This window comes from Ceratotherium simum, chromosome 5 (assembly GCF_057802395.1).
Source record: "Ceratotherium simum simum isolate JZ-2026a chromosome 5, ASM5780239v1, whole genome shotgun sequence".
NCBI classification, from domain to species: Eukaryota; Metazoa; Chordata; class Mammalia; order Perissodactyla; family Rhinocerotidae; genus Ceratotherium; species Ceratotherium simum.
Window position 1 is genome coordinate 51,474,841 of NC_141904.1, and position 12,589 is coordinate 51,487,429.

Here is a 12,589-nt window from a genome sequence, read left to right on the forward strand (position 1 = left end):
ATCATGAGGCCATTCGAAAGCAAATGTTCATTTTAGGAGAGAAGGCCCAGCCTATCTGGCTTCTCTGGGGTATGGAACTATGGGGGGCAGGGGTTGCTGGCTTCAAATACGGTGGATGGTTGGGGGGATCGGGAGCACTTGAGTGGCTGGACAGCTCTGTGAGGCTGGGCTGCCACGACCTGGCCTGGGCTGGAGGCAGCGGGCAGGTCTAGCGGTGCCAGCCGTCCAGGGGCTGCACCGCCACCTGCTGAGCGGCCAGGGCAGTCCTGGGCCCTGCGCTGCGGGGCTCACGTGCGGGGCCCAGCGCGGCCGGCATCGAGTGGGAAGGAGGGACACGGCAGGGGCTGCGCAGGTGAGCGCAGGCTCGTTGCTCCCCGGCGCGCCCGCCCTTCCCGCCAGGGAGTTGAGTGCCCGGGTAAACACCAGGCGGGGTGTGCGCGGTGTATCCACGGAGAGACAAAGCCAGGGCGGGGCGGGGGCGCCGCCCGCAAAGCCGGGGCAGGGACGCGGGGTGCAGATTAGATTCCCCTGGCGCAGGCTGCCCCACCGCCCGGGAGCCCCGAACCCAGCCCCTGGTCAGGTGGGGCGGGGGCGGGGGCGGGGCGGCGGCCGGGCGGGTCCCGCCCTCGGGGTGGGGCCGGGCGGGGCGGGCGGGGCGGGGCCGCGCTATGCAAATGTCGCCCACGGGCGGCCAATTGCCGGCGCTCCCCGCGCGGCTCCAAGCGCCCTGTCCCGCCGGCGGCCGCGAGACGAGAGCGAGCGAGCGAGCGAGCGAACGGCCGCGGTCCGGCAAGCCCCGAGCGCAGCGCAGGGCAGGGCCAGGGCGCGCCGCGAGGAGCGGCGCAGCCCAGCGCAGCCGCCCGGCCCCAGTCCAGCAACCAGGCGAGCACACCGCCACCGGGCCGAGCCGAGCGCAGCACCCCGAAGCCGAGCGCGCGCCGTCGCCCGCGCCCGCCGGGGAATGCGCCTTCGGCGTGCCGGCCAGGGGGCGCCCGCAGCCCACCCGGGGGGAGGCGGCCCCGAGCGACCCTGAACCTTCTTATGGCCCGGGCTGGGGCCCGGGGCCTCGGTTGCTGACGCGCCCGAAGCCCGCGGAACCCGTTAAGCCCGGGCCGCGGCGCCGACCCCGGCTCAGGCACAGCAGCGAGAGGGCGCGGGCAGGGCCATGGCCCCGGGGGGCCGCTAACGCGGGCCGGCCCAACCGGGAGCCGCTCTGCCGCCGCCGCCCGGGAGCCCAGGCCCCACTGCCGCGAAAGAGGTGAGTGCGACGGGAACCAGGAGGGAGGGGGCAGGCGACCGGGCCAACCCGCGATCCCTCTGGGACCTGCGGCACCGCAACTCTGCGGAAGTGTGCGGGGCGCGGGCCTCTGAGAGCCAGGAGGCTTCCCGCGGACTCAGGGTTGACAGGACTGGCGTGGGCGCTGTACCTGTCGGGGCTGCCTGGACTCTTAGCATCCGGGCGACGTGGGGATGTGTGGATGATGTGGCCTGCGGGGTCACCAGTGCGCAAAGCAACTTTTTCCCGTAAGGTTCTGGGTGGGTGGGTGCTCTCAAACACCCCCACGTCCACGTTCCTGGAGCAGGAGTCCAGGTGCCCCTTCTCCTGGCTCAGCTGTCTCTCCCACCAACGAACGCCTCAGGCAGTGCTCTTCCCCAGTAGGTGCGCCTGCCTTGCCTCAGTGTCCCAGACAGTCTGCTGGAAGGGAAGCGCTATCCTGGCACCCCCACGTGGAGGGTCTCCCAGATCAGCAGGACAGGAGGACCACCAGCCCCCGAGGCTTTTTTCCCAGCACTCTGCCAGCCCCTGACCCCCAGGTGCCAGCTTGGGTTTGCTTTTCCAGCCGGGAATCTTGCCTGGATTAGGGGCCCGGCTGTATGTGGGGTGTAAATGAGCTGGGAGAGCCTGCAGCCAAGCCCCCATGTGGGCAGCCTGGAGCCCCAGTGGAGAAGTGGGCAGGAGATACTAGGAGCTTGGTGAGCTCTCCTAGAGCAGATGGGACCAGAGAGTGTCAAGGTGGCTCAGAAATGAGGCAGCGATGGCAGGAGGGGTCAGTGGGAGCTAGGGCTGGGGGCCTGGCTGGATAAATAACTTCTAATTCTTGAGATAACTGTGTTGTGAACACTAGCCCATGAATAGCTGGAGGAGGGGGACAAACTGAAGGCACTGGCATGTCTGCCCTGGAGCTGGGCCAGGTTGGGGGTTCCTGTCCTGAATTCACCCCGATTGTCTCCCAGAAGCCCCTGTCCTAGTTGCAGATAGGGAAACTGCACCTAGGGGTTGGGAAGCTCATCCCAGCCCAGAAAGTTGGATGGAGCTGGAGTCTTTTCACAGGCTGCACAGGGAGTGTGGCTGGACTGGTGGGTTATGGTGTCATGGAAGGTGAGGGCACTGGGCACACCTACTCCTGCTGCTGCCCCTCCGTTCTGAAAGAGCCAGGTCCGGAAGTGTGGGGGTGGGGAGAGAGAAGACCAGCAGCCCAGCCTCTTCGCCCCCCACTCCCTCCCCTGCTAGGCATACCTTGAGGAGGAGAATGGAGCCAAGTCCAGGTGACCTTGACTGGAAACCCTGACCATGAAAGCGGGGGTTTCAATCCCAGCTATGCTGGGGTGGCTTGCTTCTGGGTCCATGGGGTGTTGGGGGAGGGGTAAGCCAAGGAACCAGGAAGGAGCTCTGGCCTGCCAGGGGAGTATCGGAGGGGCTGGGTAGGGGGTGGGGTGCTGTTAATAATTTGTTCCCCATCTCCCCCCATAGCCCCTGCTCCTGCCTCCCTTCCACCCACGCAGTTCTTAGCTCAGAGGAGCCAACCTCCCTTCCCTGAGGCAGGCTGTCCACCCACCCCCCCAAACTCCACACCTGGGAGGTCTGGATCAGGCTGGACAATTCTACCATCTAGCCCCCTGCCCCGCCCCCAGGTGCCTCCAGACCTCTCGTCAGGCCGCCCTTCCCCGCACCCCTTGCCAACCCCAGCTCCTCGGTTCTTTGTTCGAGCGTCTCTCCTCTGTCCCTCCCTCTCTCCTCCCTCTCTCCTCCTCCCTCCCTCCTGCCTCCCTCCCTTGCTCCCTCCCACCAGCCTTCCTTCCTTCCTTCTCTGCTTTCCTCCTGGTGGGCTCCCAGGTGGTGGTGGTTGTTCCTTCTCTGTCCACCCACTTGGACTCGGCTGGACTGGGGGCTTCTCTGGGGCTGGGGCTGAGTGGAATGCATCTAGGGGCTGGCAGAGGGGAAGCTACAGTAGAAATGCCCTCCCCTTCCCTCTCTCTGTCCTTCTCTTCCTCTTCCTTCTCTCTCCTTCTTTCCTTCTCTCTTCCATCCCCCAGGCTGCCAAAGAGGGGGCCCAGACTTGGGCCTGAGGCCCCAGCAGACTTGAACTTCCCCCATTCACCCCTTTAAAGGGCCAAAACATTGTAGGATTTCCATGTAGGGGCCCAGTGGGGCAAGGCCATCCACCTTCCTGGATACCTTGGGGGACTCCCAACACTATCCTTGGTGACCCTCACCTTGTCACTATGAAAATAGATGCAGGAGAAATGAGGTCACAGGGAAGGTGAGTCAACCTGAATCCCCTGATACATAGAATCAAAGCTCTCTGAGGGACCTAGACTGCATCTTCCCCTCCCCAAGTCAGGACAGTGTCTCCCAACTTCCTTGAGCCCCACCCCAGCAGCAGATCAAGTTCTTGAGCAAACACATGCTTGTGAGGACGTGTGTGGGCGTGCAAATGTGGATGTTGTGTATCCACAACTGTTAGTGGGGGCTGCCCAGGTGCACCCCGGGGGTGATGTTCGTTTCTCCTACCTGTCCCCTCATCAGAGCCTGCCCTTCAGTCAGCACCAGCTTTGTGCCCCAGCAGACTGGGGGAGGGGCTGGTTCTGATTCTCCCATCCCCCAGCCAGCCTCCCCAGGAGGGAGTATCTTTGATGGGGGATCTTGAAAGAAAATGAGAGGTGTGTCAGGCACTCAGGGGAGGTGTTCCCACAGAGTGAACCACGTGGGGACTGGGTCAGGTGGCCTGAAGCTGCATATCCTGTCTAGGGAGAGCACCAGGGTCTGTCGAGTGGGGCCTGACAGTCAGATGTACAGCCTCAGCATATATTAGCCCGTGCAAGGGAGTAACAGGCCACAGTACCCCTGACCTCCCGCCCCAAGAGTCCTAGAAATGGGCCTGGCTTCCTGCCTCCCGTGGGAGATGGGAATAGACAAGGCAGATCAGGGGGATGGGACTCACAATGTTGTTCTTGGTGCCCACACCCCCTGTGCATCTGGGGGGGTGGTTGGGAGTTGGCGCTGGTTTTTGCCAGGAGGGAACAATATGTTCTGACAACTGGTACTGGGCTACGTTTACCCAACAGCCAGCCTGCCTGGTGAGACAATATTTGAAAAACATAGTATGGAAACTTGGACCTTCTGGGAGTGTGGGAGTTCTGCAGGGGACACTGCAGGCCCACCCCAGACCTGCTGGCCATTCTAGCTCCCCTTCTTCACCCTCTGGAGGCAGAGCTGGAACTTTTCCTGGCAGAAAGTCCTTCTGTATGTCTGACCTGGATCCTTCCTGCTGTGATTTCAGTAAAAGTAGATCGTGCTATTCTTTGCCTCTCATTTTCAGGCTGCTGACTTCCACTTTCGGCTGTCTATGTGTGTCTCACTCATCCTCCACTCTCTCTCTTGCCCGCTACCCTAATAGTCAGGTCCAGATTTCCCTGTAGGAGGAGAGATTTGGCTGGAGCAGGCAGGCCTGGACCCCTCCCTTGAGGTAGGAGAGGGAAGGAGCAGCTCCTTTGATTGGGAGTGGGTGCAAGGGAGAGAGCCTGTTGGGAGTTGGAAAGGGCTGTGAGAGCACCTGCTTGAGCTGGGCCCTGTGAATAGAATTCAGGATGCTGTCGTGGGGGGAGTGTTTGAGTCTCGGGTGGCCCCTGTTGACTCTGGTGACCCCAGGCTGCATCTGGTTACTTGGTCTTCAGGCCCATTGGCTACACCTACCCAGAAAAGGCAGGGACAAGAAAATATGTGAGGTTTGCACACTGGGGCACTCAGGCCCCAGGCTGAGGGTGTGGGCAAGGAGACACCCATCACCCTGTTTGTTCAGATAGGGAGACCAAGGTGCCTTGGGCAGAGTTACACAAGGGAAATGTTGGTAAGGCGAGACTCCCCTATCTGCCTCATGCATTCCAATCTTGGTTCCCCCCTCCCAGGTGTCCAGACAGCAGAGCCTGCTTCCTGGGCCCTAAGCCCCTCCCACAATGCCTGTTGCTGGTCTCCTCCTCTGGGCTTCCCTACTGACTGGGGCCTGGCCAGCCACCCCGACCCAGGACCACCTCCCAGCCACACCCCGGGTCCGGCTCTCATTCAAAGGTAAGAGGCTGCCTTGCTGTTCCCTAGCATCATCCTCAGCACTTGGTCTCATTGCATGGGAGACAGAGGAGAGGTCAGAGCAAAAAGGACAAATTGTGCAAACGCATGAGTCGCCCTGGGTACGTGTGTGTGCTAGGGGGATAGAGGAGGTAGGGACTTGCTTGGAAAGGCTGGAGACTGGACCGCTTAGACATTTTGGAGAAGGGGCCTGAGTCTGGGCCCCCTCTAAAGTTAGAATGTGGGGTCTCGGGCCGGATAGGGTCTGCAGAGCATCTCCCTTTGTGTGATAACTGGGGAGACAGAGATGTGACTCTTTCCAAACTTGTTTGCTAAAGCCCTTCTTTGCCACTGCTATGTGTCTGGCCCTGCCTTGGGCAGTCCCTGGGTTGGAGGGTCGGACAGTTGGGCACTGAGGCCTCAGGAAGCTGGAGGAGCAGGACCTGCTCTGCTGGGGTGTGGGTGCTTGAGGAACTTTCCTTTGGGTCTCCAGGTGGGAGGGGTTCCTAGGAATTGGGGAGGGTGCTACTGGCTGTAACTGGAGGCTAGGTGAGTTCTGGGAGAGTGTGGGCTACTGTGAGAGGCCTGCATTCCTGAGATCCCCAATGAGCACTTTGCCTTGGCAGTCACTGGAAGGTTTTAATGATGGGTTGGGGTCTCAGAGTGAGAGGCTGGTCCCTCAGTTCCATCACCTTTGCCCCTAACCCCCTGGGCAGGTGAACACACCTGGCGTACACACTCAGGTGTACAGATGGCTCACTCTCTAGGCACTTCCTTGAAGTTGTGTGTGATCAGAAGAGTCTACCCTTGGCATGGGGTAAGGAGCAGCGGCCATGTGGGCGCCTGGGGGACCTGGGGTCAGTGCTGAGTTCTCAGCCTTGGCCCTCCTCTGGCCCGAGGTTACTTCGTCCAGCGCCTGCCCTGGGTGGGGCCGACTCAGCCCTGACTGGCCAGATTTCCAGGCACACATATGGAGTGAAAGGCTGAGCCGACCTTTTTCCTTCCTCGGGCTTGACTGAGGCCCAGCCCCAACCTCCTCACGTTCCCATGTCCCCCACCCAGCAGAGCTCCTACCCTGGCCTCATCCCACCTCTACAACTTGAGGGAGAGAGTGGGGAATGAATTTATGAAGATGTGCCTAGAAGGAGACCTGTGCAGGGCCTGAGAAATGGGCAGAAGAGTTGATTAGTTCGGGCTGTAACAGCACCCCCTCCTGGGCCTGGGAAGGTGAGACGTTTATTCTGCTGATGCCTCCACCCTTCCCTGGTGGAATTCCTCAGAGCAGATTAATAAATCTTCAGGGGCCCTGATTCTCCCCTCTCACCTCCTCCCCCAGGGTGCTGCTGGGGGAGTAGAGTGTCCCCTCTCCCCAGAGGTGGAGGGAGGGGTGGCTTGGTCTCTACATTCCTGGGGCCCTGAAGCCCAGGCATCCACTCTGGGTATTATTTCTGTCATTACCCTGGAGACCCATGAGAGGAAGCAGGAGAGATGAGACATGGGAGGTCTCCTGTATGCTTCTTTTGAAACTTCTCAGACCTCCAGGGGCAAAAGGGCAAAGGCTTTTGTTCCTGTTTTCCAGAGAGAGAAACTGAGGCTCACGCAAGGGCAGGGCCAAGGACAGGCAGGAGGCAGAGGCGAGGCCAGAAATAGAACCCTGGTGTCCTGGCCTTGCCGATGCCTGACACCCACATTGATGGTCAGGTTGATTCCCTCTCAGTTAGCTCTGAAGCTGACACCCGCAGTGACGAAAAGCCCAACTCGCTGGCAGCCAGCCTACGGTGCTGAATGCTGGTGCTGAATGCTGTGGCAGCCTGGGGTGGGGCTATAGGATGCCTGGGGCCATCCCCCGCCTGGGACTTTGTGCATTTGCACATGCAGGTTTCCCTGCCCTGAGTGACCTTTCCTGTTCTCCACTTGGTCTTGTGTCCTAGTTTTATACTTAGATGTCACTTAGTGTAGCGGATACTTGATCACTTACTGTGCACCAGGCCCTGTGCTGAGTACTGGCGACACTGCACTGAACAAGATGGAGTGCTCACAGTCAAACTGGCTGAAAAGACAATGGACACCCAGTTGGTCAGTGCCACCTGGGAGCCCAGCACTTACTGTGCACCAGGCCCTGTGCATCCCCCTGTGCTGGATGGTCTCAGCCAGGTCATGTACACGAAGTGGCCCTCAGTGAGGAGTAGGCCCTCACCAAGCGGTTGTGGAGTGAGAATGGAGACCAACACCTTCAGCAACTGGGATCCCACAGTCAGGCTGGGGATGGGGAAAGGGGCGGGGCTTCTTCCTTGTACACATGATGGGCACAGAGAGAGTTGCTGTCAGAAGCGCTGGTGGTCACCCTGGCTCCATGCCTCAGTCTCTCTATGCCATGGATGGATATAGCGGCTGGCATACCAGGCCTCAGGGACTCAGCCTAGGCACATCTCCTCCCCTGCCCTGGCTCCTGCTGCAGTTGGGAGGTGCTAGTTCTGGCCTGGTCGGGCCAGACCATCCAAGCCAGAGGTGCTGGCGTGAGGGGCCTTGCTGCCCAGGGCAGATAAAGGGACAAAGGCAGGAACTGGGCCAGGCTTGGGCTTGCTGCCTGTGCATCCGCCTGGGCACGCCTGCCCAGGCCTAAAGCCGAGAGAGTGTAAAGGGAGAAGGGGTCCTGGGTTCAGTCAGAGTTGGGGGCTCATATGGCCCATCTCCTGAGCTTCCAACAGCAGCACAGCCCAAGTTAGGCAGAAGTGAGGGGTCAAGTGGGGAAGATTTCCAGGAGCAGGCGAGGTATTCTCTAAAAGCTCATGGATGGGGCCGGCCCCGTGGCTTAGCGGTTAAGTGCGTGCTCTCCGCTGCCGGCGGCCCGGGTTCGGATCCCGGGTGCGCACCGAGGCACCACTCCTCCAGCCATGCTGAGGCCGTGTCCCACGTACAGCAACTAGAAGGATGTGCAGCTATGGCAGACAACTATGTACTGGGGCTTTGGGGGAAAAATAAATAAATAAAACCTTTAAAAAAAAAAAAAAAAAAAACTTTAAAAAAAAAAAAAAGTTCATGGATGCTTGGGACTAGAGAGCCTGGCTAGTGGGATCCTCTTTCCTTCACCCATCTTTGCCTGGGCCTGGAGGCCCCTTAACCCAGAATCAATGGGCAAGTCTGGGAGAAAAAGCTCTCCCTTCCCCCACCCTGGGATGGCCCAAGCCCTGGGGCACCACCTTGGGCTGTAGCAGGGAGGTGTGTAGGCCCTGTCAGGTCCTTTGTTCAGCTTGGGAATGTTTACTTTTTCCCAGGAAGCCACCCGCACATCGGCTGCTGCCTGGGCTGGCTTTGGCCAAGACTTGGGGCCATGAGGTGTTTGGTGGAGAAAAGGAGTCTTGTGATGACATGAGGTGGCTGGGCTACTGGGGAAACTGAGGCAGGAGTAGGGAGATGGAGCAGAATGTCACCTTGCCATGGGAGGGCAGGAAAGATGAAAATAATAGAAATAACAGTAGGTGCCCATGATGATAACCAAGTAGCGGTTCCTTCAAGGCCTGAGAGGGGTCTCCTGTGAGGCATGAGACCCAGAGGCTTCCCAGGTCTCTCAGGAGCAGGACTAAGATGGAGCCTGACTCTGCCTGATGTCTGAACCTGTCCCAGGACTAAGAGTGGAGAGTGGGGTGGGAGATGCAGGCACAGCCCTCTCGCATGAGCTACGGACAGAGTTCTAGGATCCCACAGTGCTGGCTTTAGCCTTCCCAGCGTCATTTCCCAAGGAAAGGGCTGGGGTCGCAGTGGGTAGGCTTCTCAGGCCTTCTACCCACTGAAGCAATAGCACTTGGATTTTTTATTTCCAGGCTATAAATCCAGCCCTCCATCACCCCAGCCCCTCCACTGAGCATGGTCCCCCAGGAAGCTCTTTCCTTTCAGAGAAAGAAAACCAGGGTCCAGGAGAGGAAAGCTCCTATGTCCAGAGTAACCCTGGGATTTGGACCTTCTCTGACTCTGGACATAACTGGCTTGCTCGGTGGGGAAGGATGTTCTGCAGGTGGAGGGTGAATGGGCGGGTGCTGGTCACTGCCCACCCACCACCTCAGCCCAGCCTCTGGGACTAATGGCCCGGAACAGTGCTATCACTTGCATCATTTGCATGTGGCATCAGAGAACCAGAGTTGCCAGGTCTCCTTGTTAGGAAATGATGAAATTGGAGGTTAGGAGGGGTCACGGCCAGTTTACTTCACCCGAGGGGGAGTGGATATGAGTTGAGGTGGGAGTGCCTTTAGCCAGCATTGATGGGGCCTTGTCCCAGCCCCAGGCCTGACTGCACAGGGGTGGGGGTGGGCCTGGGGAGCTACAGGACCCGCCCTTGCCCCCCCGGGGCTCCATGGCCAACCAAACCCAGGCTTGGAGCTTCAGATGGCAGAGGAGGAGGGGAGGAGGGGTGAGGAGCCCCAGGAGCCTGGAGGCCAGGAGTGGCACCAGGGATCTGGGCCAGGGTCAGGTGGCGTTGACAGCTACAGCCAGATTTGGAGCTAGCAAACCAAGGAAGGCTGGGTATTCCAGGATGAAGGAGGAAGGAAGACGTAAAGCATGAACTTGAGCCCAGATCCCTGTATTTGAGATCTCAGTTTTCCTGGAAATGGGAGCTGCCTCACTCCTGAGAGGGGACTTGGAATTGGCCACTTCAGGAGTTGGGAGGTCCTGGGGTCTGGCTGTTTGCCTCTCAGCTGGCCAGGAATCGGCGCTCTCGGAGAGAGTGAGGACAGGTTCTTGTGCTTGCCAAGAACCTACCTGAGGCCCAGCCTGAGTCAACTAGGCCAGGGGCTGGGGCCTTCATCTGTGGTACTTCCAGGTCCAGCCAAGCTTTGGATGGGACTGCCACCGGCTGGGCCTCAGCAGCACAGGCCTTGTCTCTGGTTCCCTGGCACGACGCCCACCCCTCCCTCCCTGGCTCCAGCTTCCCTTGGCACTGAGTGAGGAGCTGGTGCATGCTCAAGGAGTAAATCATGTTCCTTGGCAGCCCCCGCTGCTTCGTAATCATAAAGAATTTAAAGAGAAACCGCCAAGATAAAAATCTCATCCCAGCCCATAAAGGCATCTTTCACCCTGTGGCTTGGGAGGCAGCGGCCTCAGAGTGGGCTCCCAGCTGTCTGCACCTGTGTGTGTGTGCACCTCTGACCCTGTGACCCCTCCAGAGGTGGTGGTGTCTTCAGAGCCATGGGTACCTGCCCCTGACTCTTGGGAGACCTCTAGCTCCTCCCCTAGGGTAGGGAATGGGACACTTAAATTTGGTAGAATGCAGAGCTGATGGTGGTGGTGGTTGAGAGGGCTGGACCTGAAGGCAGACAAACCCCCGTTCTACTCTTGTTGGCTGTGTGACCTCGGACAAGTGGCTTAGCCTTTCCAAGCCCTGGTTTCCCCATATGTAAGGTGGGGATGGCAGTGGCCCCGTGGAAGCAGAACCCTGAGTGCTCAGGCTGCTTTGCTTGCATCCTGGCCGTGGGGAGACTTTGGGTAGTGAAGTCCCTCTGTGTCCCTGCTGCCTTGTCTGTAAAGTGGGGATAAGAAGGGTACTGACCTCTTTGTGCTGTCGGGAGGATTAACTTTGTGAATATAGTTATGGCCCCAGTGAAGGAAGTCTCAAGAACTAGGAGCTATGCTGAGGGCAGCAGACAGGTGAGAGCCGATCCTGGGGGATGCCCAAGGAATCCCGCACTGCTTCACCCCTCCCTCTAGATTTCTAACCTTTAGTGAGGGAGACGGTGTTTGGAAAGGACTGCAGGAGGGACAAGGAGCCCTGTGGGTGGAGTGGGGTCTGGAGGAGAATTCCTACCCTGGGCATCCGGGCAGGCTTTGTGGAGGAGGCTGCATCTTAAACGGGGGAAGGGAGGTTGTGGGAGAGGGAAGACAGGAGCAGAGGCGGGGTGTGTGTGGTGCAACAGCTGGGGAAAGGGCAAGATGCTAGATGGAGTCTTGTTCTTGGTACTTGGACGTAGAGTTTGTACTTTTCCTTGTGGTTTTTGAGCTCTTTTTTCTCATGACAGAGGTACCAAATACACACTGTGGGAAAAAATCTAATGATAGAGATACATTTGGGGAGGGGATGCCTTGGAGGGAGTGCCCTCCGAAAAGAGCTCCCCAGTCTGGTTGGCGCCCCCGATCAGCTGCCATGACCTCTCCTCAAGCACTGTTCTGGCTCCTACATCTTATGCTAGAGGTGACCAGACCTGGGTTGCTCACTTGGGCAGCTACACGGCTGGGCCGAGAGCATGTATTCCTGGCCTTGCCTGGTGCTGTCCTGGGAATCTGAGCCCTGCCTCAAGGGAGCCCTTGGAGCTCTGGAGAAGCAGAGAAGATTCCTGCTGCATTTTTCTTAGAAATAGCAAGAGGGCCTTTGCCAGAGGCCTGGATGCCAGAAGGCTCCAGTCTGAATCCAAAGCCCAGCTCACGTGGGCGCCGAAGCTTGGCAGGCCTGTGGCCCCCCTGCCCCGCAAGGTTACTGAGAAGCCCCAGGGAGAAGGCAGAGGCCTCCTGGGCTCCAGACCCTGACCACTGGTCCTGACCCAGCAAAGAATGGGGCCTAGGCGGTGGCTGCTGGCCTAGGATCCAGGAGGCCAGCCTGTGGAGGAGGGAGACCTTAACAAGGCTGACTTGTGGTGTTCTCACTGGGGCAGCTACTGGCTATCTGCTATATTTCTGCACGGCAGAGACAGCCCCAAAGCAACAGGCCCCTCCAGGGACCAGGAAGCCTTTGGGGCGTGAGGCCTCAGCTCCAGACCCCCTTCCCCCATTCTTCTTCCTTCCTTCCTCCCCCTGATCCCCTCTTGCCTCTCTCCCTCCCATCACCACCCTGACCCCTCTTTGGCATCCTACCCGGACATGCTCTTTCCTCTGAGGTCTCTGCCCCTAGCCAAGAGTCTTGTTTCTTCCCGTTTAGGGCTCGGTGCTGATGCCCTCACTTCCCTCCAAGGGCAGAGTCCACTGCCTGCGTACTTGCTGGTCAGCCAGCATGATTGGCTCCTCTGGGTCATACACTACAATTGACAGAGCAGCAGCTAGAATGTGGGGGCCTCAGGGGCTCCTGCAGCACCTGAGATTGAGTGGGTGGCACTCCAGGGGCCTCTGCCCAGGACTGCCTGCACTGTCATTTTGCTCAACACTTTCCTGTCCCAGCACCAGGCCTGTGTGGAGTACTCACTGCCTTCCTGGACCAGCAACTGGCTGAGTTCTGCCTCGGCTCCTGACCCTGCCTCACTGCATCCCCCGAGGCTGACCCTGAGC

At 59.3% G+C, this 12,589-nt stretch overlaps 1 protein-coding gene across 7 annotated transcripts in view; it reads left to right on the forward strand.

The window, feature by feature from the left end:
- Positions 1-782: 782 nt before the first annotated feature.
- The window catches only part of SEMA3F (semaphorin 3F), a 28,963-nt gene continuing 17,156 nt past the window's right edge, over positions 783-12,589 (forward strand). For 5 of the 7 annotated variants that reach the window (XM_004419728.3, XM_087431058.1, XM_014792334.2 and 2 more), the window contains exons 1-2: positions 783-1,258; positions 5,188-5,347. In XM_004419728.3, coding sequence (XP_004419785.1) covers positions 5,236-5,347 — 112 coding nt within the window. In that variant the 5' untranslated portion in view covers positions 783-1,258; positions 5,188-5,235. Of the gene's footprint in view, positions 1,259-1,576; positions 1,816-5,187; positions 5,348-12,589 lie in introns of those variants that run through there. The other 2 variants (XM_087431057.1, XM_087431061.1) reach the window with 2 other exon arrangements.